Below are 25,014 nucleotides of genomic sequence, written 5' to 3'. Positions count from 1 at the left end.
CTCCATTTGCCAATCCAGCCCCGACTACCATATACCCTGGACCCTACTGCAGGCTTATAAGCCTTTTGAGCAAATTACTAAAAGGTGCTCTTCACAACAGGTAGAAACCCAACTGCCAGGATACACCCTCAAGGCCAGGTGCCCTTGCACAGTGCACAACCTAAGCAACTTTACCCAGCAGCTTGCTTCAGAAAAGTAGGACCAGAGTCATGCTGAAGTCAGAATAACAATCTCCTTGTTTACAAAACTTAGTGGTGAAAAGAAGTGGCATTTGGACCCATAAACACACCCAATCACACACACACAATCCATGAAATAATAAAATAGTCAACATTCCCTTCGTGTGAAACACCCAGCATCCCCACTTCAGCCTGGAATCTGGGAGTTACCCTGTGCAGGCCCTGTGCAGGGTTCCGGCCCCGAAGGCCACCAGCAGCTAAGGCACCATGGAGGCTGCAGGGCCCGAGGGGAAGGCCTCTACTCCCTCCTTGCCAGCTGTCTTCAAGGTCCCTGTGAAGTCACCATCTCTTTAGGGAAGTGACCATCTCAGCTCCCGAAAGCAGCTTGGAGGAGACAGCAGCACAGCTCAGGGCTGGACCGTGGCAGGGCAGAACCCGGACCGTCCTCGCCCCACCTCCACCTGTCCCGAGACGTGGTCTGTCAAAGGCATGGTTGCCCCTGCCTATTCCATGACGCATCGGCCCCAGGCGCAAAGGCCACCTGGATGTCACCTGCACAGCCACAGGTGGGGGTGACAACGCAGCTTGTCCGTCAGCTCCTCGTCCCCAGGCTCCTCCAAGATGTCCCTGCGGAGAAGACACACAGGCGCTCAGGAGGAATTGACCCAGGTCGCTCAGAACACACGGCCACAGCCACAGGGAGGCCTGGCAGTGCCAGGCTCCGGGGTCCTTGAAGCCACTAGGGACACGTGCAAAAGCGAACATGTCAGGGACATGGGGACAGATCCAGCTTCAGGACGGAGGTAGCCACTATAAAGGTTTATCAGGGCCCAGAGAAGGGTAACAGGGCAGTTCAGAGGGACAGCACTTGCCCAGCAGGCTAAGGCCCTGGGTTCCAGCCCCAGTACTAGAAAATAGATAAATAAAAGCCCACAGTCTGGACAGTGAGTCTCACACTGGCTAGCTCAGGACCTCAAAGCAGTAGTCATGACACACAGCCACCACTGTGGAGGCAAAGGAGACCCACAGCAGGCAGCATCAGGGGTGACCAGTCACGCTTCTGGACCAGAAGAACACACAGGGGCAGCTTCCTGAGGCCACTTGCTTTATCTGACAGGACCCAGGGCTGAGGGATGGTCCCGTCTACGCTGGACCTGAACCTGCAACCCCAGTGGTAGGGGTAGGGGCAGGGCCAGGGCCAGCCACGCCCATATCTCAACCTCGACCTCAACCCGGGCTCTGAGCTTCTCACCCCTGTCTGCCTGCTAGGGGCTGCTGTCACAGGGCCTATGGCTGCTGTCCGCCCCACTGGTCCAGGAGGCCGCGAATGTGCCTCCCAACCATGCACCTGAACATGAGCTCCTCCGACACCAGGTAGACAGCCTCTGGGGTCCCCGCGGAGGGCTGCTCATGATTCTGGGGGTCCCACCTGTGGAGGAAGTTCTGGCAAGCAGGAAAGGAAGTTAGTGGACACACCATGGGGAATCAACCTCGCCCCCCTCTCCAGCCCCAGGTCTCCACAGGGCCCAATACAGCTCCCTCCCTACAAGCAAGACAGGAGTCCTCCCCCATGCAAGGGACCCAGCAGCCAGGAAAGCAGCACCAAGCCCCAGGGCAGGGGGCTTCCCACCCACACTCAGCCAGCTCCTCCCCCACCAGGCACCCAGATGTCCTGGCCTGAGCCTCATGGAGGCCCCAGAAAGGCCTAGGAAGGGACTGCTGATACCTCCAGGAGCAGAGCCAGAAAGAGGTTGACCCAGATGACGGATGACACTAGCCACCACAGCACGAAGTAGACCTTGGACCACCTGTGGAAGACAGGGAGGCCCCCACACACTGAGCAGAGCGAGATCCTCCCTGACATACCAGCACCCCTCAGTGGGGAGGGCGCTCCTCAGACTGCTGGCAACTCCCTGGAGCCCAGTTACTGTCCCCATCCATGAGGTCGCAGCCAGGCTGCAAAGTGTTCAAGTGCAGGCAGTGGAGACAGAGCTGGATTCCAGCCAGGCCCTATACTGCAGCCAGTCTGAGCTCTCCAGTCTCCCGCCTCAGCCTCCCTAGAGCACCTGACCCTGCAGGATTCCCCAGAAGCTCCAGTCAGACCCTCTCACTCCTCCCACGCCAGTGGCCCCAGAGGTAAAGCCAGAGTCCTCGCCCTGGGTGCAGTGTGGGAACCAGTGGGGGCTGCCTGCCATGATGCCACCTGCCCTGCCGCCTGTCCCTGACAGGGACCTGTCCCCTACTCTGGCCAGACCTGGACATCGGGTGCTCCCAGCCAGCAGGCAGAGCCCCCATCTGCTCATGGAACCTCCGCTGTCGGGGAGAGGGTGACTCACGGGCCCACGTAGCGTGCATACGCGTCCAGGATCACCTGCCAGTTGTTCACCACCATCACGTTCCACAGAGTGACCAGGGCAGCCTGTGGGGGGAGCACACAGAGGGTCCGGCCGGGTCCAAGAGACAGCGGGGAGTGGGAGAAGGTCCGGGGACAAACCCAGGCCTCACCGCAAAGTCATCGAAGTTGTTGGCCCAGTACTCCAGCTGCTCGAAGCTCCCACAGGATACAGAGCCATTGGCAGGGGCCAGGCTGGGGGACACAGCACCGCTGGGTCAGTGTCAGGGCCCAGGATCTGTATAGCCGGGGAAGCAGCACCTAGCACTGCCCCAGCCCTGGGCCCCTGGGGACCTCTCTATGGCCCTGGGGTTAAGGGGACAGAAAAGTCCACCAATTCAGCAGCGATGGTGAGGCTCCTGGGGCGCCAGGCTCTGATGCTGCTCTGTACCCCCACCCTCCAACTTCCATAGCCTGGACCCCAACGCTGCGGTGGGGGGGCAGGGCGGGGCTCCTAGGAGAGGCCCAGGGGCATAGCTGAGGGTACCCCTCTTCTGAGCAGCTCAGTCCCACCCAGGACCCCCTGAAACTTCCTTTGGCACTGAGACCCCACCCCACCTGCTGTTTCCGAAAGGAGCCACGATGGTACCTCGGAACAGGCTGATCCCGACGATGGCAAACACGTAGTACACCACCTATGGGGTGGCCAGGCCGTCAGCACGGCTGCAGCCCAGGGCCCGACCACTGCTGCCCCACCACACCTGGGCTACAGACGCCTTTGGGGCCTAGGCAGCTGTGACCTCAAAGCTCTTTGAAGAACAGGCTGCTACTCCCAGGTTCCCCTGGTCATAGGCTCCCCCTCCTGCCCAGGTGCAGCCCACAGGGGACAGTGGGTATAGGGGAAGGGTCAGGCACAATGTGGCTTTCAATCATCAAATGTGACCAAGTCCCTCAGATCCTCTAAGGAAGAAGCATACACTAAGTCCCCTCCCTGGGCTCTAAAGGAGGTAAGGTTCTCCGGGACCCAGCACCCAGAGGTCAGGAGAACCCCAGCATGGAACAGGATGGGACAGCTGCAGCTGCCTGGGGGCCTCTCTGGAAGGAGGGGACAGCCTGGCTTCTTGCTCCCAGGGCCTCCGAGCCTTGCCTGCTGCTCTCCGTCACCCCCAGGGACCCCACCCCCGTGGTGAGCCAGCTTGTGTGGCCTGCCTTGGAGCACTGGAGCCCACCCCCAGGGTCCCCTAACAGCAACATCCCAGGACTTACCACCAGGATCCCACCGAAGGCCCGCAAGTTCTGGATCAGGCCCAGGATGGTACTGACCACCATGGCCATGGGCTGCAGGCAGGAAAAAGCCCAACCTCACTCATCCTGCCCTACTGGGGACACCAGAGCCACTGCCCTGACTACAACTGAGAAGGCACGAAGGACGGGCAAGTATGCACCACGCCTGGGCACACACACCCCACATCCTCCCATCCACATCCTCACCCCAACGCCACACACCTCCACTCCCACACTCCCCACGTCCACCCAGTGCTGCGGGTGGAGCCCAGGGCCTCGGATGCCCCTCTGCCCACCCACCCGCCGAGGCTGGGTGAGCCCCTACAGTCTCGGAGAGCTGGCCAGGACCCTGTCCCCACGGGCCACTTTCCCCACACACTCAGACCCCAAGAAAGGCCTCCAGCCTCCCCATTCACCCACTCAGTGCTGCAAGCAACAAGGCAAACCCTGGCAGGTGAGGCAAGTGTGTACACATCTACAGGAACCTACATGGTGCATACGTCATCTGCATGTGTGGCTGTGTGCGTGCATGTGATCACGGCTGCTGACGGTGTGTGGGTATCTGGCCATTTACATGAGCAATCGCGAGTTTGCAATTGCATATATACGTGTGCCCTTTGGTTGTATGTGACTATGTGCAAAGATGTGTGCAAAGGCTCAGGAGCCCTGGCCTCCTTCACATGGGCAGTACCACTGGGCCAAGGGGACCACGGTGGTAGAGAGGAGCGCTTGAAAGGACCTGGGCCTTCAGAAACGGCCCCCATGTCCTCGGGTTTTGTTTCCCAAGTTGTTTAGAAACATGGACACAATCGGGGGCTGGGCCTGGACACACCGCCCCGCTTGCCTCCTCTGCCCTCCCCGCCCTGTGCACACTGCCCCTGGTGGGTACTGGGGAAACTGAGCCTCAGAGACACTGTCAATGAGCCCTCATCCAGGGGCCTGAGAATGAGCAACTGGCTGGCCACACCCTACCCTCGCAGGACCTACCCTCCAGCAGCACCAATGCCCTCCTGGGGCGGCCAAGGGACTGCCCCTACCATCCCAGTTGGTCTCCTCACCCAGACACGGGGTTGGGCTCACCTCCTAAACACCCACCTAGCACTCAGGGATGGGAGGCTGAGAGACCCAAGGTGACAGGGACAGTCCTGAGTTCCTCCCCCGCTGCCCAGCTCACCCGCCCAGAGCACAGTGCAGGGCAGGGCGGCCCAGACGCCCACGCACCTTCATGTTGGGTATGATGCGCAGGAAGCGGAAGACAATGAGCATGTTCACCAGTCGCGTCATGTCCCACAGAGACAGCAGCCCCAGTGTCTCTGGCTTCCTGCAAGGGACCAGTGGGTGGGGAGAGGCCCAGAGGTCAGCAGACGTGTGGTTGAGACACAGAGGGAAAACGGTGCCACAGGAGCTCAGTCCACTGCTACACTAGGCAGGTCACACTGACCACCCCAGGATGCCCAGATCACTGCCCTATGTCTCAGCATGGTCTCATGGGAGTGCAGGGCCAGAGGACCCCCATTTCTCAAAGGAGGCTGCATAAATCCCAGATGCAAAGTTGGGGTCCCAGCACATGCAGGTCCCCAAACCCACGTTCCTTCAGGGTACCAGGTGAGGGAGCCCATTGGCATGGGGAGGGCACCTGGGGAAAGAGGGAGGGGCCACTGCCACCACCACTGTTGCTAGCCCTGTGGACCTCAGCGCTGCAGAGCCAGGAGTGGCCTGGGCTCTCACACCACCCTCCACCAGGCAGGACTTGTTGAAGTTCAGCCACCACCCAGGGTGCCCTGGGACAGCCCGAGACTGCCAGAGGCCCCCTGGAGGATTTGGGGATGCTGCTGTGTGGCTCCTGGCTTCCTGTCACATACCAGTGTGGATGTGGGAATCCGTACACAGCCAGAGTAGAGATCTCCAAAACCTTCGATGGCAAAAGAAAAGCAGGCATCGTACAGCAACACTAACTCAGGGAGCTTCCGGGCACATGCCAGAGCTCACTTCTGACAGTCTCCCCAGAGGGGCTTTTGGGGAAAAGAAACCAGAGCCCACTGTCTGAGCCCGTGACCTCAGCTCCCACGTTGGAACTGCCATGAACTGAAGGTCACCCCGGCCTCTGAGTCAGGACTCAGAGAAGCTGCTCGGTGAGAGGCCCTCAGCTCAAAAGGGCTGCCTGGCTCTAAGGGTTCAGATGAGGTAAATGTCACACGCTGCGTATGTCCCCTCACTCTCAGAACTTAGGGAGAAGGGTGCCTGAGACCCCCACTCTCCTTCCACCCCCACCGAGAGCACGTGGAACCAGTGGCTGAGCCTCCCTGACCACCCTCAGGGTGCAAGCAGCAGCCAACTGCACAGGACACAGCAAGCCCCCGGCCCTGGACACTAAGCTGGGCGGGAGCAGAGTCAGCCCTGTCCCGGAGGCAGGCGGCCCAGGGCCGGGGTCCTTGGGTCTCAGGGATGCAGAGGGAGCCCGGGCGAGGTCAGCTCCTCCCACTTTACCAGCAAGATGGAGGTGAGCAGGCCATCACACACGTTGCTGGGGTAGGACAGGTAGCCCCTCGGGCCCAAAGCGAAGACCTTGAGCAGCAGCTCCAGCACGTAGTACAGGATAAAGATGCAGTCCAGGATCTGGGGAAGGAGGGGCATCATGGAGCCACGCCGGGCAACTCATCCCCGCTCCTCCCTGCTCTGAGCCGCTCCTCCCAGAGGGGCCCCCACTGTGCTCAGCACATCCCCCATCTTTGGTGTCCACCACAGTCTAACTGGCTTTTTGGTGAGGTGTGATCAAAAATATAGTGAACACTGCTGCAACGTGCTTTCTGCTAGAAAGGTGGGCTCCAAAAGCCACGCCAGCGTCCTCATTTACCTTCCTCACCAGATCTGACACCACGCAACGTCCAGCTCTTCCCACAGCCCAAAAGACCACAAAAGGTAAATGCCTTGAATTGATTTAGGATGTGGCAGCAGCCAGACAGCACAACTAAAGACACTTGTGAAAGAAGACTCCCAGAACTGCTTCGGAAAGTGGCCAGGGTGATGGGAGAGCGTTTAAAGAGAGAGGGAGACAAGCGCCTGCCTGGCAAGCTCAAGCTCGAGAGTTTGATCCCCGGTACCAAAAAATAAAATAAAATTAAATTAAATTATATTAAATTTTAAAAAATAACGAATAAAGTGAGGGGGAGTATCTTGAACAGGAGTCATGGCAAGGTGTCTTGCTGTAATAAATGTTTATATTCAAATGTTCACCAAATTTTTTAGTCACATCTCTTCATACAACGTATCATTTTTAAATGTGACAGATCAAAATGTTTCTTAAGTAAGAAAAATCTCATGCTTTTGGTCAACTTAATATCTTTCAACATGTAATTTAGCAGACTTTAAAAGACACTCTTTGTCAGAGCACTGGCAGAAAATACCATGGGGGTGGTGCTGTGGTATAGCTTAATATCCATGCAGAAAAACTGTGAATTCCTAAGGTATTTGACCAGATCTTTCCATACGAGATAAGAAATTCAGAATTTCTTTTTTAAAGGCTGGGAAACAACCAAGAAGACAAAGCTCGCATCCTGGAGCCAGAAAGCCAGAAAGACCCTGAGGTCATAGCTGCTGCCCCCTCAGGCCTCTCCACTGCCACCCAGTAGGCCAGGGCCTGTGCCCACCGCTGACCCCACCAGCCTGTCCCCACCCACTGAGCCAGGCTGCTCCCTGAGGGAGGACAGCCACCCTCCATACCTCCCCCCACCGTGATTCTGGAACTCACCCCCAGGACAAAGTCATCACGGTTCCTGGGCAGCACATCAGCGTCCAGCACCAGGAACACCTGTAAGGCCACACAGAGGGCGGCTCACTGAGCCAGCAGAGCACAGCACAGAGCCACACAGCAAGGTCGCACTAGTTACTGTCACTAGGCCGGGTATCAGGAGGATGGGATTGGAAGGACAGGCCTCCCGTGTCTACTCGGGGCAAGGCTGCACTCACGCAAATGGACACAAGGTTGCTCAGGGCGATGCCGTTCCCCAGGTAGTCAAAGTAGCGGTGGCTGAAGAGGAACTGGGCGGTCTGGAGAAACGGAGACTGGTACTGGGGCCTCGGCGGGTGCTGGAAAGAACCCACTTGCTCAGAATCGTATCAGCTGGCGGCTCTGCCCTTATTCTGGGATTCAACATTCTCCTATCTCAGTACCCATCCAAGCCTCCAGCCTAAGGAAGTACTCCTGAATGCAGAAATAGTTTCACAAACAAGTGGTTTGTCACAGTGGTCTTCACAACCTGAGGAGCAGCAGTAATGCCTAAGGAAATATCCACTGGTTCCGTAAGTACAGCAGGTATACACATGTGCTGTGTCTGCCACCCTGAATGATGCCGTACTAGAGTATGCCAGGCTGGCACGCGACAACTAGGGAAACGCAGCATGGACACGCCAGCTGGCACCTTGAATAGGCTGGTATGGAAAGGAGGAACACGGACTGGCAGGAGTGGGACCCACAGGACATATGTGACTTCACCCCTCTGCCCTGTCCCTGTTCAGGACCCCCTGCATCCTCCCAAGGCTGACTGGCTGGAAGGTTTCTCTGCTGCCACCATGCTGCATGGGACACCTGAGCTGCTTGCAGCACCCCACCTACCCAGGAACCCACCCAGGAAAATGTGGGCAGCTGGGAGCTCTGAAGGGGACTGAGCTAGGGACTGCTGTCACTGTTGCAGAGTCACTGCTGAAGGACCCCCCACAGAGGGCCACACAGAAGAAAAGAGCTTGTCACAGAGATGGAGACACTGGAGATGGAGATGCCAGGTCCCAGGGTGGGTGAACTTCTCCAGGTCAGCAAAGCCTCCCCAGTCACCAGGAGCCAAGCAGAGCTCCACCTACAATGCACTGCGGTGCCCGGGACGGGTGATGAGTGACAGGGACTGCGCAGAGTTGCTGCGAGCCCTGGTGGCCCTGGGTTGGGCAGGCGGCACATGCCCACTCCCTTACCTCTTTAATCACACTTTTGTCAAGTTCATCGAAGAGTTTCTGGAATTCGTCAGCTGACAGCAGGACATCATTGTAGGATCGCACTTTCTGGGGAGAGAAGCCCGGGTCAGCAGACGTTGGGCAGCCAACGGGGGCCGCTGACCTCACCAGCTGTGAGTGCTGGGCTCACCGACCCCACCTGTCCTCACTCCCAGGGGCCCGGAGGCCGGGCAGACACGGGAAAGCAGCTACCTCCATGATGGCCTGTTTGTGAGAACCGCTCATCTGCACTTTCTGGAGCACCTGCAGTAAGGTGTGAGGCCGCACTCCAGCTCTGGGAAGGAAACCGCTTGTCAGAGAACACAGCCAGCCAGGCCACCTGGTGTCCCACCAGGCAACACAGCCCGGCCCCCAGCCTGCGCTTGGCTCAAATCCACCCTGCTGCCTGGCAAGGACCTCCATCAGCAAGCATCTACTGTAGCAGGAACTGCAGGTGTCCTATGGTCACCAACTAAAGTCCCCAAAAAGTCACTCTGTCCCACTTTGAGGAGGAACAGGCAGACTCCACCATCACCCAGCAGTTGAGATCAGAACCTGCCAAGGACACAGCACTGAGTTCTGTCACCACCTATACTTGGCATGGTACACCTGACCCAAGGGGAACAGACTCAGCAAGAGTGACAGGTGCCAGGGCACTGAGACAGGGTGGGCTTCAGGATTCATGAGGAGCAAGAGGTCTGGCAGCAGCCAGCAGGAGCCCGGGAATCTGTCCCTGAGAAGAGGGCCCCAGCCAGCACTCACGTCTCAGGAGCGGCTCCCGCCTGCATGGAGGAGAGGACCTCATAGGCAGCACGGGTGCCCAGGCGCCGCCGGAACAGCGAGGTCTGCAGAGATTTCTGCAAGGAAGGTGCCCTGAGTGCAGGCTGCCACACATTCAACCCGACCCGCCCTCTCAGGAGAGGAGAGGGTAAAATGGGATGGGAGCCGCCTCCAAGGGCACTCAGCCCACCCTCACCACCCGGCACAGAGGACAGCTGCACAAGCCCCTCGGGGGGTCTTCAAAGGGCAGGAGGCCCACAGAAGCTCAGTCCGACCAAGCAGACAGCAGCTCCTGTGCAATCCACAAAGGCCTGCATGTGTGGGGTCCTTACTTCCCACAAGAGGGTTCGGGTCAGTGCCCACCAAAGAACTGCAATTACAGGCGGCTTCCCTCCAAAGGTGTGCAGGAAGGAAAAGGGACCCTGAGTGGCAGGGCACTGGCACCATCCTCCCCAAAATGAGACGGTGTATCTTGAGAGGCAGAGGGCCCCCTTACCACCCTTCAGCAAGGGCCTCTCCCTGTCACTCAGGCCACACCCAGGCACAGCGGGGCAGGTGGCTCACCATCAGGTAGCCTCGGAACTGGTTGTAGATGATGGCGGTGAGCAGGTTCATGAGGAACAGGCTTCCTGCAGGAGGAGAGGAGGCGATCAGAGGCAGTGGGGCAGAGGGGAAGCACAGCCTCCACTGCTGTCCTGGAGCATCGAGGCAGCGCAGACCCAGAGGAGAGGCCACCGGCCTGGATGGTCAGCCGTGGTCACAGAGTGCCCATCATTCCCTCCACCCAGCCAGGGACCCATCACCACCCCCCGGCCTCCACATCCTCACTACTCAGTGGGCCACCACGGAGCCTCCCAGGCATGGGAGGACAGATTGGGTCACTGGCAGTCACAGACTACGGATCACCAGCCACAGGGTTGGGGGCATGCCAAAAGAAGTTACAGGCTGGGAGCACTGGACCCTGTCACACCAGGATGACCCCTGGCCTGGCGGTCCACACAGACCCGGCTGCACTCACCTATCAGGGTGAAGACTATGAAGAAGATGGCGTAGGCCCGGTTCTTGGAATACGCAGGAATCATCACTGAGGCAAAGAAGAAACCCCTGAAACCGCGACGCCAGCCTCAGTGCCTTCCTGCAGGACTTCTAACACCTGCTTCCTCACCTCAGGAGGGCCCTGGGCTGGGAGAGCCGAGGACTTCCTGTCCAGAAGGTAACCTCACACCTGCTGGCTCTCCTAGGGATGGGGAGCTCACTGCCCACTGAGGACACTCGCAGGCTGCACCCACAGAAGGTCGTTCTGGTCGTGAGCATCCCTGAGCCCAGAATGAGAGGTACCAGCCATGGTGACCAGGTCATGGTCAAGCCCAGAAGGACTGCAGCCTCCCCGACTGGCCGCCCCTGGCCAGCCCACATGGGAGCAGCTGGAGGACCGGTCAGCGGCCCCTGCAGTCAGCCGAGCCCCGGGGTCTCTCACACTTGACGCTCCGGAGCAGCACGCACCTCCGGCTTGGCCTGGGTGGCAACGAGGAAAGTGGCTGAGCCCCAGAGGCCACTAGAAGGGCCACTGATCTCCATCACTTGTCACCACATAAAGGACACTGCTCACTTTCGGCTTCTCCGAGGAGTAAGAAGAGGCAAGGAACCAAGAGAAAAACGAGTGCCAAGGCAAAGGAGAAAGAAAGAAAAAGGACAAGAAAAGAAAAAAAGGGGGAAAAAGAAAATGAAAAACAAGGGAAAAGAGAGAAGGCAAAGGAAGAAGGGAAGGAAATGTCACCCTCGCCGTGATAAAAAGGAAAGACCTTAACTCCCGCCCGACTGCAAAGCCCAGCGGCCCCAGCGGACCCCCTCAGGGCAGTTCGCTGCCCCCAGGTCCTGCCCTCACGCACCGTCAGGGTTGTTGGCAGTGGTCAGCAGCACCAGGAGGGAGGTCAGAGCCTCCGGCAGGCTCCGGAAGTAGGTCAGTCTCTCCCTGTTCAGTTCTGCATCCTGCTGAGAAGAGGTGAGGCTCCAGGAGCCATCAGACCTCACAGCCTTTAGGAAGGCGACACTCCAGGCTATGGGGACCAGTCACTGCAGCCTGCATCTCCCTGTCATTTCCCAGAAGGCTCTGAATTCATGGCCAGACAGGACAGTACTCAGGGCCCCAGGCCCATGAGCAGGCACCCAGGAGATGGAACATCCCTATAGCTACCAACCATGGCGACAGGCCTGCCCACCCACACAGGGCCCAGCCAGTCTGCGGCTGCCTGCCTCGGCCATGTTGTATGCACAGCAAGGCCAGGAGCAAGGAGCAAGAGGGGCACAGGAGCCCAGGCTGGAGTGTGTGGCCTCAAGCAGGCCAGATGTAAAGGGACTGGGGATGTGAACCCCGAGAGGTCCCACTGCTCCCAGGCTGAGCATCGGCACCCAGCACCCCCTGAGAGGTCCCAAAAGGCCTGTGGCTCATCACAGCAGCCAGCAGAGGGCATACACATCCTGAGCTGTCCACCCTCCATCCTTCTGGGGGTCCCAGCCTCATGCAGCCCGGAGGATTTGTCCCCCAGGGACAGCTTGGCCAAAGGGCCTGGAGGTTACTCCAGGGACGCATCCAGGGATGGCAGGATCAGGGGTGACACCCAGTCCTCCTAGGGCTGAAACAACCCACTGCCTGCTGAGTGGAGCCCCGGCGTCCTACTGTCTGAAGGATACTCTAGCATCTGCGCCAGTTTACAGACAAGGACTGAGGTCTGGGGATGAGCTGAGCCTCTGCAAATCAGCTTCTGAGCAACTGGCAAGGGGCTTGAAGGCTGAGCAAAGGACCTTGGGACAGGTCAGCCACCATCAGGCCTCCTCCCACTGCAACCAAAGGCTGGGGGCCATTCTTGCTGAGACCACAGCAAATAAAACTTCCCACACAGTTACACAACACTCACTAACTCAACCTAGTTCCTCTTTGTGGGGTAAACACCCAGCCCGGAGGAGGTGCCAACCTACTGGAACCCAGGGACTCTCAGTACTCGGGGCGGCTGGGGATTTAGCCCAGCGGCATAAGTGCCTGCCTTGCAAGCAGGCAGTCGTGAGTTCGAACCCTGGTACCGATAAAAACGAAAAAGACAAAAAAAAAAAAGACTCAGTACTCGGGGGTTGGAACCCACCACCCCCATCCTAATGCTGGGGCCACCTCCAGTCCCCCATGCTGACCGTCAGCCTGAGCTGGCCCTGGGAAAAAGTGGACTTCAGCCATCACAGGACAGTCACAGGAGGCCCTGTCACCAGGGTCAGCAGCCTGGCAACTGCCAGACACACACACACACACGGAAACACCCACAGACACACTCACCAACACATCAAGCTACCTACGTAGACACACACGGGCAGACAGACAGAGGAACAGAGAGGGCACTGGGCTCTTCCTCCTGGGTCAGAAGGCTCAGGCCTGCCTTCCCCTCCTGAGAGCCACAGCCTGATCCGAAATTGCCCCAAACATGAAAACCAGCCCTGGCCAAGGCGACATCCCAGAACAAGGCAGTAGACAAGCAGATGGCCCAGCCAGACAGTGACCTGGCTAGGATGTAGGACCAACAAAAAGGAGCAAAGGCCAGGGTCAGTCCAGGCAGGGGGCACTTCCACACAGCAACAAGTCACTGGGGGCCAAAGCCTTGGATGGGCAGGAGACCTCGAGTCAGGGCCGGAGATGAGGATGTTGGAGGCACCCCCACAAGGTAGTGCAGGTCTGAGGGGCCCATGTGAGGAAAGGTATAGAGAAACAAGATGTGGATGCCATGGCAGGCATCACCATGGCACAGCATGAATGGGCTGGGGGTGATCCTGCAGAGTTCCCCATTCCTGGCCCAGGAGGGAAGGAAGCAGCCAGGGAGGAGGGCAGTGGCCCCAGGGCCAGAAAATGGAGCAGACAATGCCAGAGGGGGTAGTGGGGCTGCTGTGGCCATGCGGGTACCCCCTGGCCTCCAGGGGCACCAATGACTTCCTGGTTACATGTCTAGGGCAGGTGGCCTAGCCTGGCCCTTGCCCTCTGCCAATCTAGTGACATCCTGCCCAGGGGCAGGGCGACTGCCTGGGCCACGGCCTCACCTCACCTTCTCGCCGACGGTGAAGAGCAGCATCCCGAGCATGGTGAAGAGGCACAGGTGAATGGCCAGCAGCAGCCCGACACTGGGGAGGGACAGGGACAGGTACAGTGTGGGCCCCACACCCAGGAAGGGTGAGTCGGGGACCCCAGACGTGCCCAGGGGCCATGTAGGCACCAGGGCCCTGCAGGTCAGGCCCGCATCCACCTGTGGAGCCCGCTTTCTGGCTGAGACAAAGACAGGCAACCTCAGGAGGGACTGAACCCAGGACCCTGGAAGGGAAAGGCCACTTCCATCCTTCTGGGCTGAAGGGGAGACAGCCAGGTGGGCCACCAGGGCAGGGACACAAGACACAGGTGCCATTTCCAATGGTGGGACACCATTTCCAGTGGTGTGGGCTGAGAATGGGCCCAAGACCCCACATTTCTGAGAGTGAAGGAACTTTGCAGGCTTCCAGCAAGGGTGATGTCCACAGTAGCTTAGCTCTATAAGGTCTCAGAGGCAGTGGGCCACCAGGACACAACAAACCAGGCAAGAACCCGGCCATGGGGCAACACAGGGACAGGCAAGAACCCATGAGCCGGGGACCCTTTGGACTCAGCAATGGAGGACAGGCGGGTCTGCAGCGGGGCCTCTTAAGGGGCCCCAAGACTCCTGCACGCTGACCTCTCCAGGGTACCGGGCTAGGAGCGTTCATGGGCCTCACGGGTTGTATTGAGCCCCTTGGGCTGAGCACTAGCTGAGAGTCCCACTGGGTCTGAGACCTACCTGGCCATGTCCGGCAGTGACCACCGGATGCACTTCAAGGTCTTCTTCATCATGGAGGAGTTCTGCAGCAGGAAGAAGGGGCGCAGGAGGCGGCGCATGCGCAGCGGCTACAACAGACGCAGAGCGGACAGGCTGGAAACTGTGCCTGCACACAGCACTACCCCGCGCCTGCCACTATGGGGCGCAAATGAGCTTGGGTCCTAGGGATGGAAGCAGGCCCTGCTGGCCACAGGCTGGGCTGGCAATTTTAGCCAAAAGGTCACCCATGGCCTTTCCTGCCCTCTCATGCCACCCTGGCTCCTCTCCATCCTACCACGCGTGGCATTATATCTGAGACTGGCACTCCTGGTGTGTCAGGCCATTCCTTCACTCCAGAACATGAGTGCCGGAGACAGAGGTTCTACCTGTCTTGTTCCTGCCAACAGCTCACACAGCAAGCCCTCAGGGTGACCCTCGGGACGTCATATGGCGCTGCCCTGGGCTGTGCTCGCCATCCTCACAAAAGCCCAACGATGACCAGACCACTAACTGCTCAGGACTCTGGCCCCATTAGAGGAAGCAGCACCCAAACTATCCTAGAGTCCTCACGCGCTGGCCTCTGCTCCCAGCACTCAGGAGACTGAGAGCCAGGCAGCCTCCCTACCCACTCTGTGATCAGACCATCAGCATCACATGCACACAGGACCAAGAGAACACGATGGCACACCTAGGTGATCCTCCCCTGAGAACTGGCCGCTGAGTCAGGTAAGCGTTGGCAAGGCCCAGACTCCCGGTGCTTGGAGAAACACCACACTCAAACAGCTACGCTGAGACGAAGCAAGTGGCTGAGGCCCAGGCCCTGAGGCAGTGGTGCTGGACCAGGCAGAACCCAGCACAAGAGCGGCAGGTACAAGCAGGTAGGAGTGCCTGGTCCTCGTGAGCCACCTGATGTCAGTGGGAGCTTTGCAACTGAGCAGCTCACCACAGAGGAACAGCTGGTGTGGTTGCAGATGTGCTGAGGATGGCCAGCCCAGGCAGAAAAGGACCTAGTGTGTCAGAGCCTTACTCCAGATTCTCCAGAGACAGGGCCAAGGGAGAGCTCTGTGCAGGCAGGGTCAGCGGCCCCTCTAGACGAAAAAGAAAACAACTCCCCTGGGGCGGACTGGGACATGGCAAGGGCAGGACTGCAAGACTGGGGGCAGGATAACCAGAGCTCCTGTCCCTTAGAATGCGCAGCAGGGGTATCACTCAGCAAGACAGCATGTTCTATGGGCTCCAAGCCTCCTTCCTCAGCTACACCACCAGTACAGAACAGAGCCTCTGCCTGAAGCCAGCAACACATCCATCCTGCTTGAAGCAGAGCCCAGCACCAGACTTCACATGGCTCCCTGCTAACAATCCTGGACACCAACTCCACGTCCGAGGACCTCAGGAGCGACTCAGTGGAGGGCACCCACGACCTACTGCAGCACTCACTGCTGAGGTCAAGGTCATCCAGGATATTCTGCATGATGTTCACATGTCTCCCCAAAGCCTCGTGTAGCCACAGGTGGGACTTTTTCAGAGGTGGCTGAATCCACATCATGTGACTGACACTAGGATTGATTCATGGTGCAATGCTAGGTTCAAGGGCACTAGGATTAAGGGTGTGAGCACTACCCAATCTAAGTAGTCTAGATAAAATAAAAGGTGTAGAAAGACACCATTAAAGTCCCTTGTTGCTTTGCTACCTCCTGTCTGCCATGAACTGGTCCTCCTCACGAATGCTCCTCTGCCACCCTGGCTTGGAGCCAGCCGATTACGGAATGAAACCTCTACAAACTGTGAGCTAAATAAACCTTTCTCCCTTTAACTTTGGGTGTTGGAGATTTTATCTCAGCAACAAGAAAACTATAACATAGGAGACCCAGCCTGCCAGAGAGGTCCGGAGCCTCAGAAGATGCAGGACACCAGGCTGGGGCTTCTAGGGCAAAGCACAGGCTTCAAGGGACCAGTTCCACCATAGTGGGATTCAGGGGACTGAGGTATTAAGCGTGACCACACTTCTACTTCTCATCCCCATTCCTGGCACTGCTGTTCTGGAAGTATCCATACCCAAGGGAGAAGGGTCCACCTGGGACACACACTTGCCCCACTTGTCCAAGGGACAGATGTGCCTGCAGGGTGGATGATCCCATGAGTGAGGATAGGCCAGGGCACTGTTACTCAGGCTAGACTGGGGTCCTGTGGGGCACCTAGAAGTATCCCAGGGTTCAACAGGAAAAATCATCAGAAAACCTCCAACCATCAAAAAATAAATAAATAAATAAAAATTCAAAAACCCAAGACCATCAAAGACTTGGTCCTTGGGAAGGAAGGGCAGCACTTAGACAGTGAAAATCAAGGCCTCTTCTATAGCTGCACAAGGGTCCCTGCCGGCCTGTGAGGCGGACATGTGTCTACGTGTCGGTGTGTCCATGTGTATGAATGAACCTCTGTTCCTCCTCTCACATATGCATCCTGGTGGAGGTTAGTGATGCAAGTTAACCTGTGAGTTATGGGATACTTGCTGGCCAATGTGACAGATCTGTGACTGTCACCAGGAAATGGTGGCTGTTGGTCCACTACCCTTCCATGTTCTGAGGACCTGGGGACCTCTTCCTTAGTAGGAAGGAGGGTTGCACTTTAGCAGGGAGAGCAGGATGCAAGGGTAGGGGCCCACCACTCACATCTGTCCCTCAGCAGCTGCTCCCAGGATTCCTGCTGGTGGGGCCCCACTCCATCTGCACCGCCAGGCAGCACCCTACCAGAGGTCAAGGGCAGGGCCCCCGCTCTGCAGGCCTCCCCTGTGCTTCTGGATGCCCATAACCCTACTTCTTCTGTTTCTTCTCTCTGGGTTGCACTGGCTCCCCTTTGGGGTTCTGGGTTCCCCAGAAGCTGTGTGAGTCTCTCAATTCAAGTCTACCAACTCACAGATGGGCTTCTGTCTCCCCAACAGATCCTGACAGATACTGCTGACCCTGTCCCTGCTCTGTCCTTCCAGACCATGGGAGGTCAGAAAGTGGATAGGAAGGGGTCTTCTCACTGCCAGGCCTCAATGCTGCAGGCATGCAATGTGTGCCTGGTAAGATCCTGGATGGCACTGCCATGGGGGACTCAGCCTGGTGGAGTTCAGATGCCAAGTGCACTGAGGCCAGGAGCTTGAGCAGCCCCAGGACCTGCTGCCCACTCCTCCTCTCGACTACAAGACACCCCAGGGAAACCTCGTGCCTTCTCTAGGCCTATGTGCATCATCTGTGAGATGGGACCAGGGCTCTTGGACAAGAGGAGCCCAAAGTGCTATGGGGCTACAGGGCTCAGGACCCCTGCCACCTACTGTCCTTGGTAGCTGCTCCTGCACCCCACATCCCACAGAATCACCTCACCACCTACCTCCTGGCAAAGGAGACTCAGGGACACAGTCCAGTCCACCAGGGACACAGCCAGCACCGTGAGGTAGGCCAGCAACCACAGGTTCTTCTGGAACTGGGACCACCCGACCAGATAGCCCTGCAAGACATGGGGACAGGGTGAACAACGCACTCACAGAGACAGGCCTGAGCCAGGGAGAGAGCCTCAGTGTACACAGGAAGACCTCTGCCCAACAGTGGGGTCTCCATGTGACACTCAGGGGACAGGACGCTGAGCAGCTGTCAGAAGGCCAGCTGAAACCTCAGGCAGGCGCTTAGCACCTCTGGCCTTCGCCTCAGCATCAGGGCTTCCAACACCTGCTCAGCCTATGCAGCATCAGAGGGAGGCACAAGATGTACCAGAATGGATGAGAATGGGAGGGGTGAAGGGGAATGTGCCCAGCCGATCCTGAAGGCAGAGAGGAGGCAGGTTCTGTCCGTTCCTCCTCCTCCTAACCACTTCCTACCAGGACAGTCTCCAGGGGCCACGGCCTGCACACGCTCTCCCACAACACGATCACCACACACACTAATCATTCCGCAAACACTCATGACAACTTCGCACCAGTTTCGGTTCCAGTTTCAACCACAGAGCTGCTAGAGATCACAGCCTACACCTAAAGGCATGTGCTCTCCCACAACACAATCCCCACACACAGTGATCATTCCACAAACACTAGTGATAATTTCTCACCAGTTTTGGTCCAGCTTTAAAACCCACTGACCTGCTAGTCCAGTAGGAGCTAAAACACGAAGAACTGAGAAACTACATGGCCGCACCTAGCCACGCCCCTCCAGGAGCACACAAGCACCCTGCCCGAGCTACAGACTGCGGGGATCCAGAAGCCACATGAGCTCACAGCCCAGGTGGAAGAGTGCTGGGCTGCCACTGCAGGTGCCACCTAACACTGTGGACATGGATGCCCCTGGAGGCTATGGTGTTAGAATCACTAACAAAAATAGGATGTGCAGCCCCAGTGGGACCCAGCCTCTCCGCACTCCACAGTAAAGTCACCAAGGCTCCATGCTAATGTGGGCCCCAAGCTTCTATGAGCTGAAAAGTCCCATACTCACCTCCTGACAGGATTCGGTCTCAGACAGAAGCCAGGATCAGATGCCCCCTAGCTGCTGTCTGTCTTTCTACCTCACACCGTCTCCTCTTTAGGGATGGCAGGGTGGACTGTGAGAAGAGCCCATGGGTCCTCTTGTGTAGTTGGGGGTCTCCCCTCCCAAAAGCCAGTCCCTCGCCAGCTCCCAGAGCCCTCTGGGCCGCCCAACCCCAGCAGCACAGCCAGCCCGAGCCTCCACCCTGGGGAGGAAGAAGAGTGGACATTCTTGTACCACCCACTGCCTGCCTCACCTTCACAGAGACGTCAGCTGCAAAGACCAGCAGGCAGAGCAGCTCCACAGCCTCCGTGAGGCCGCAGGGTGGCTCCCATGGCAGGGAGCGATAGCGCACGTCTGCAGTCCTCGTGAGTGAGGACGGGGTCTCGAAAAAAGCCAAAAACAGGATCAAGAAGATAGTAAAGCTCAGAGTCCTGGAAAGAAAACAAAGCTGGTCAAAGGGCAAGAAGCAGCTGCCCTCCAGGCCAGGACACTGACGGTCAGGTGAATACCTACACGCACAGGAGGACCCTTCCTGGGACACGGCCACTGCAGCCTGCCCAGGTAACACTGATCCACCCAGACTCACTGGTGAGGAGCCCACCTGGACAGGGGCAGTCCTTGCAGGCCAGCCTCCCCCCACCAATCAGGCCAGCGGCAAGCCCAAGTTCCACAAGGCGCATTCTCACCGTTGGCACAGGTTTGAGTAATACCATCGGTAGAGCCACATCGAGCGGGCATCCATTCGGTGGTAGATGGAGCGGTACTAGAAGCAAAGGGTCACATGGAGGGGCGTGAACAGCGTCTCCCTGGTGCTGCACATATCTACACACAGACCTGTCCCCATGCCGGGCACATCTCCCATGGAGACTGGCCCCACTGGGTAGACGGACTATAGACAGCAGGGTCAGCACTGGCATGTGGACAACACCCCACCCCCACCCCACAACCCTGCAGGCTCAGCCAGTCACACAGAGTAAGGCTTATCCAGCAGACCAAGCGCTCTCCAAAGGCCAGACATAGGGCCCAGCAGGGGCACCAGGGGACGCTTGGCAGTGTTTGTAGCAGACACAGCTGTGCATCTGTGAGGCTCTCTCTTCTCCATGCAAGGGCGGTCCCCTGCCCCCAGCATAACTGTGTCATTCCCAGGACGTAGGGTAGAGTGACCCAGCACATATGGGCTAAATGAACAATGCAGTGATTCTAGTACTCAGAAGTCTGCCTCCCTCCGCAGAGTCTGCACCTGGTCTCGGTTAACATAACCCACAGGCCAGCAGCTAGGCCCTCAGCCCAGGACAGTTAAGGGATGACGGCAGGGAGACACTTAGCCAGCAGAGCAGCCACCACGTAATCCTACCCACCTGAACAGCATCTTCAATGAAGACCACAGCTTGGTTGATGCAGAGATCCTGCAAGGCCACAGCACCTGCAGGCAGAGAAAATAGGTCAGAAGAAGAAGAGAAGCCAGCTGTGTCCTTCCCCTGCTCTGTAACAGGACACCCCTCACTCTGGGGTGAGCTGGGGTGCAACACCTGTCCTGGGGAATGGGATGGTGTCCTACCCAGGCAAGGAGCAAAGAAGGGCCTGCTCAGGGCACAGCCCAGATGAGAAGCAGTTCTGACACCCACAACTGCCACTGTCCACAGGACAAGATACAAAGGACACTTGACACCCAGCGAAGCCCACACCAGTGGAGCATTCTGCACTGCTGATATCAGACTTGGGGTTCTCCTCAACCAAGAGTGAGTGCTCACGGCTACCTTGCCTGGCTTCCAAGAGGATCAGTCAGGGGCAGCATGGGGATGCTATGTCCCACACAAGTCCCCCTTCTGCTGCCCAGTGCCATCTCCCAACCCCATCCTCCGCCAGATCCTCCTTGGCAAAGGGCAACCACTGCCATCACTCATGACTTGGTTCTCACAGCACAAGAGATGGAGCCTCCATGCAGCATCCCTGGGGTTCCCCTTTGCTTGGCTTTCTGGCTGCTGGTTTATAAAACTCTGGGTCAGGCCCCCTGAGCTCATCACCCCTCAGCCTGCCAAACCTCAGGCAAACCATCCCACCCTACAGCAACCTGAGAGATCTGCAGGTCCCATCCCAGCCACCCCCAGCCTTCCTGTTGCTTCCCCACCCACCTTCTCAAATCACTCATTCTGAATTTGGCCCTGCCAGGGCCACGCTCTCCAAATCCTCCAAGGCTTTGCACAGGGCTAGAAGCACTGCCTCTCGTTCAGGTACTCCCTGTGGGCAGCTCACCTAGCCCTGAGATCCTCACCCTGGGCTGAAATCGCTGGTCCACTTCCCTTCATCCCACTAGGCTGGGGGTTGTATCAGACTCACCAGGTGAGACTAAAGCTGCAGAGGGGAGGGGAGCAGTACACTTCAGCCCTGGACCCATCTCCTTGCCCTCAGCCTCTGCTCCAGGTCAAACTCATTCCCTCTCTTACTCTGGGCTCCTTCCTGTAGAACCCAAGAGATATGTAGGGCCCTGACCTGTCCTGTGCAACCCCAGGGGAACCCTTAATTTCTCTGTGTCTCAGTTCCACACAGACCCCTTCCCAATGTAACTTACACACTGAATGGGTTACTGAGCCACAGTGCTTTGCAAAGAAGCCCTGTGTCAATACCCTGAACTCGTCCACAGCCCAGTAATCCTTGCATCTGACATTTTCACAGACAGAAGAGTGACTCTTGCAACCAGAAAGAAAAAAAAAACTCTTAACCTTGGGCCAGAGCCTGGCAGGTGGAAGTCAGGAGGGTCACCTAGGAGCCTCAGATTTCTGACCCAGTAGCACCCTCCTTTCTTGTTAGCAGGAGTCCAACCACAGGACATGCAAATCTGGGCACAAGGTCCACCTCAGAGCCACAGGCACAGGCGCATAAGCTGAAAGAGCCACCCCACCCCACCCCAACCTTGGCCAAAGAAATGCGAACACAAGGCATCCTGTCCACATTCTCAGCAGCTCTCGCCAAGACCATGATGCCAAGTCAAAGAATCCTCCCAGAGAGCCTCTGTCCCACACTGCCCAGCCCAGGCTCCTGTCTCAACAGAGCGGGTGGCACCTGCCAGATGCCATTCTGCAGGGACCTGCAAGCACCATGGTATTCTTACCCTGACCCAATTATCTCTAAATCTTCAAACTCACCCCTACCAGACCCTGTTACTGCTTCCCTTTACTGAGACTCGGGAGGTTCAGTAACCTGCCAAAGTCACACAGCCCAGAGTACCAGCCCCAGAAGGCACCCAGGCCTTCAGATACAAAGTCTGTGCCCACCGAATCATATTCCTATGCCTTGTCTTGACCTCTTGAGACCTGCAAGAAGACCCAGCCCAGACTGCAAGAGGCCTGGTCCCAGGAAGCAACTGAAGTACCTCCCTGAGGTCGGTAGACTCAAGTTTCCCCATTATGTCACAAATAGTCACACACAGGTCAGATCTGACCCAGCTGCCTCCTGGACAGAGGGAACACAGTGAGGTCCAGAGAGGGAAGTGGCCAGCATGAACTCAGTACAGTACTAGCAGTGGTCACACCAGAAGCCAGGGCTGTGACCTTGGGCTTGGCTCCTAGCCTCTCCAAACCTCAGTTTCCTCATCTATAAAATGAGCCAAAGTCCTGGCGCCTCTGATCCAGCACCTAATTCCCTGGAGTCAGCTGAAGACAGACAGACTCCACCCTCGCTGGACTCAGCAACCTCCCGAACCATAAACAGGAAGGGCAGGAAGGAGCTAGGGATAGAGGGCCCCGCAGGCAGCTGCAAGGGGTAAGGGGAGGAAGCTGCTCTGGTCCCAGGAGACCTGTCCCATGTCCCCCACCCGCCCCAAAATGGGACCAGGACTGCTAAGGGTGGAATCTCCCCAAGCAATTCAGGTGGCCCTGGGTAAGATAATATCTTTTTTTTTGAGCTTTGGTTTCCTCGTCTAAGAAACTAGGAGAACTAAAAGCCCCGCCAGCCCGGCCCGCCCCCAGCCCAAGGTGCTCACCGGGGCCGACTTGGACGCTACTGCAAGTAAGCAGCCCACGCGGCGGGGAGTCGCGGCCGCTGCTCCCGCGGGCCCGGCCCAGAAGGGGCTCCGACTCGTCCTGGGACTCCGCCATCAGGTGGCCGGCAGCGGCACGCGACCGGCAAGCCTCCACTGCGGGTCCACTGCTCCACTGCGCAGGCGCGCGACTGACCCGGGAGGCAGAGCGACCACACTATAACGCAAGCGAAGTGCTTAACTGCCGGCCAATGAGAACAAAGAGTTCGTGCGTGGGGCGGGGCTCCGCATTCTCTACAGACAGCGGAGGTTAGGACCCGCCAAAGTCTGGGGCTGAAACCTGATTTGAGTCCTCCCCGACCCACTGAATCCGAAACCCTGAGGTCATTTGTTTTGGTTTTGATTGATTTTTTTTGTGGATTTTTGTTGTTGTTATTATTGTTACTCGTTTTTTTGAGACAGGTTCTCACTATGCAGTTCAGACTGACTGTGAACTCACCGTGTATGGTAGGCTGGCCTCAAACTTGGTAGCACCCCAAACCCTGCCTCTGCCTCCTTAGTGCTGGGCTTACAGGCGTCCATCACCTTGTCACCATGCTTGATTTTAACCTGCATTCTGGGTGATTAAGTTGCATGTAAGTTTTGAGTGCGTGGTTCCAAAATGGACCTTGAATTTATCTACAGGTAATGAAATTAGGGAAACTAAATATAATTAGGAGGGTAAAATTTTAAAACACAAACGACAAGCTGAAAAATATTTACACACATAATAGATGTTTTCTACGTTAATTTAAAAAGCTTGTGATGCTCTTCTATTGCTGCGATGACAAATTTCCGCCAACAGCATAGAACAGCACGTGTACTAATACTGGGACAATAGGAAATTTGCGTGGCGCCTCAAAAGGATGATCACAAACTCTTAAAGTGCCCCGTGCTATGCACCTTGAGACCGTTATATTTATATTAAGTGAAATAAATCAGACTCAAGTTTAAATAGCCCACCGTTTCTCTTACATGAGAAACCCAAAATATAAAGAGCAAGATAAAAGATAATAGGAAATAGGGAGATCTTTTGTAAAGGGAAAGGGGAATGAGAAAGAGAGGGGAAGTGTGGCGGATGAAAAAAGAAGATATGTTATGTACACGAACCAACTCCCCTCGATTGGACCATTATGTACTGCAAACTAATAAAAAAATAAAACAGCACTGAATAATTCCCATCCGCTGTTAGTCTTTGTTGGGCGCAGGCGCTCAACACACCCCGCCCGGGACTAAGGACCACGTCAGCTTCCGCAATGCGCTAACGTCCCTCTCCAAATTAGCCACCCTGTGCTCACTTCGTATTCATCACAGCTGAGTATATTAGCCAGAGCCCGCATCTCATTCCAGCCCTTCCTCCTCGTGGCAGCCCTCGTGGCAGCCTGATTGGCCACAGTCAGATATATAAGCCAGAACCCGCAACAATAAAGTTGGCAGTTCCTGTTACCACCTGAAGCGTCTCCTGTTTCATTGGGGCTGCGCCGGTCAGTCTTGAGGGTCAGAAGTCCAGCAGCTGAACTTTTAAGTGTGGCCACTTTGGGTTCTTGTCTGCAGTCAGGAAAATCCAGTTCCAGGCTCACCCAGCTGCTAGCAGAACTGGTTTCCACGGGGCAGAGGTGCACATTCACTTGCTGCTGGATGTTGGTCTGGGTGGTTCTCAGGGGCCCCGTCCATCATCACTGTCAGCAAGAACAGACTGAATCCTTTGTCTTCAAATGAGATGCTGCAAGGTGCAGCCAGGCACTCAGATCCTCTGGCTTCCCCTCCTGCTGCATCTCTGCATCTTTTCCTCTCATTTGGGGAAGAGGAGGGGTTTAAAACATACATTTATCATATTCTCCTCTTTTTTTGTATGTATGGTAGTGAGGATGATCCTAGGGCCCCACACTAAGGTCTTTTTTAATTTTTTGAGACAGGATCTTGTTAAGTCATTAAATTTTCCAAGTTAGGCCCAAACTTGTAATCCTCCTGCCTCAGCCTGTCAGAGCGATAAGATTTTAAGTGTGAGGCTCAGGGATATTATGCAACTGACACCATCATCTGTCTCCAGAACTCTTTTGAAAAACTGAAACTGTACCATCCTCAAAATTGC

General features: G+C 57.0%; 1 protein-coding gene across 3 annotated transcripts; it reads right to left on the bottom strand.

Moving 5' to 3' along the window:
* Positions 1-213: 213 nt before the first annotated feature.
* Positions 214-23,078, bottom strand: Tpcn2 (two pore segment channel 2). 3 transcript variants are annotated; one of them, XM_013150849.3, is made up of 25 exons: positions 22,887-23,075; positions 20,266-20,330; positions 19,594-19,670; positions 19,161-19,338; positions 17,784-17,900; positions 14,394-14,500; positions 13,635-13,710; positions 11,445-11,547; positions 10,574-10,639; positions 10,120-10,184; positions 9,538-9,632; positions 8,989-9,070; positions 8,758-8,844; positions 7,762-7,881; positions 7,544-7,603; positions 6,283-6,411; positions 5,658-5,707; positions 5,017-5,116; positions 3,778-3,849; positions 3,130-3,206; positions 2,685-2,766; positions 2,516-2,598; positions 1,906-1,987; positions 1,528-1,622; positions 214-806 (listed from the first exon to the last, which is right to left on the bottom strand). In XM_013150849.3, exons 1-25 carry the CDS (start codon positions 22,999-23,001, stop codon positions 728-730), a joined length of 2,262 nt encoding a protein of 753 aa, XP_013006303.1. In that variant the 5' UTR covers positions 23,002-23,075; the 3' UTR covers positions 214-727. The 3 variants fall into 3 exon arrangements, 2 of the variants coding, with proteins under 2 accessions (XP_013006303.1, XP_003468367.1); XM_003468319.5 differs by having other exon boundaries at positions 11,445-11,544; XR_001200916.3 differs by lacking the exon at positions 214-806 and having other exon boundaries at positions 3,161-3,206; positions 22,887-23,078.
* Positions 23,079-25,014: the final 1,936 nt, after the last annotated feature.

The sequence above is a fragment of the Cavia porcellus genome, unplaced genomic scaffold (genome assembly GCF_034190915.1).
Source record: "Cavia porcellus strain 051 isolate PalLab524CR breed Dunkin Hartley unplaced genomic scaffold, mCavPor4.1 scaffold_17, whole genome shotgun sequence".
Classification (NCBI taxonomy): domain Eukaryota; kingdom Metazoa; phylum Chordata; class Mammalia; order Rodentia; family Caviidae; genus Cavia; species Cavia porcellus.
This window is presented reverse-complemented; position numbering and strand designations above follow the sequence as displayed.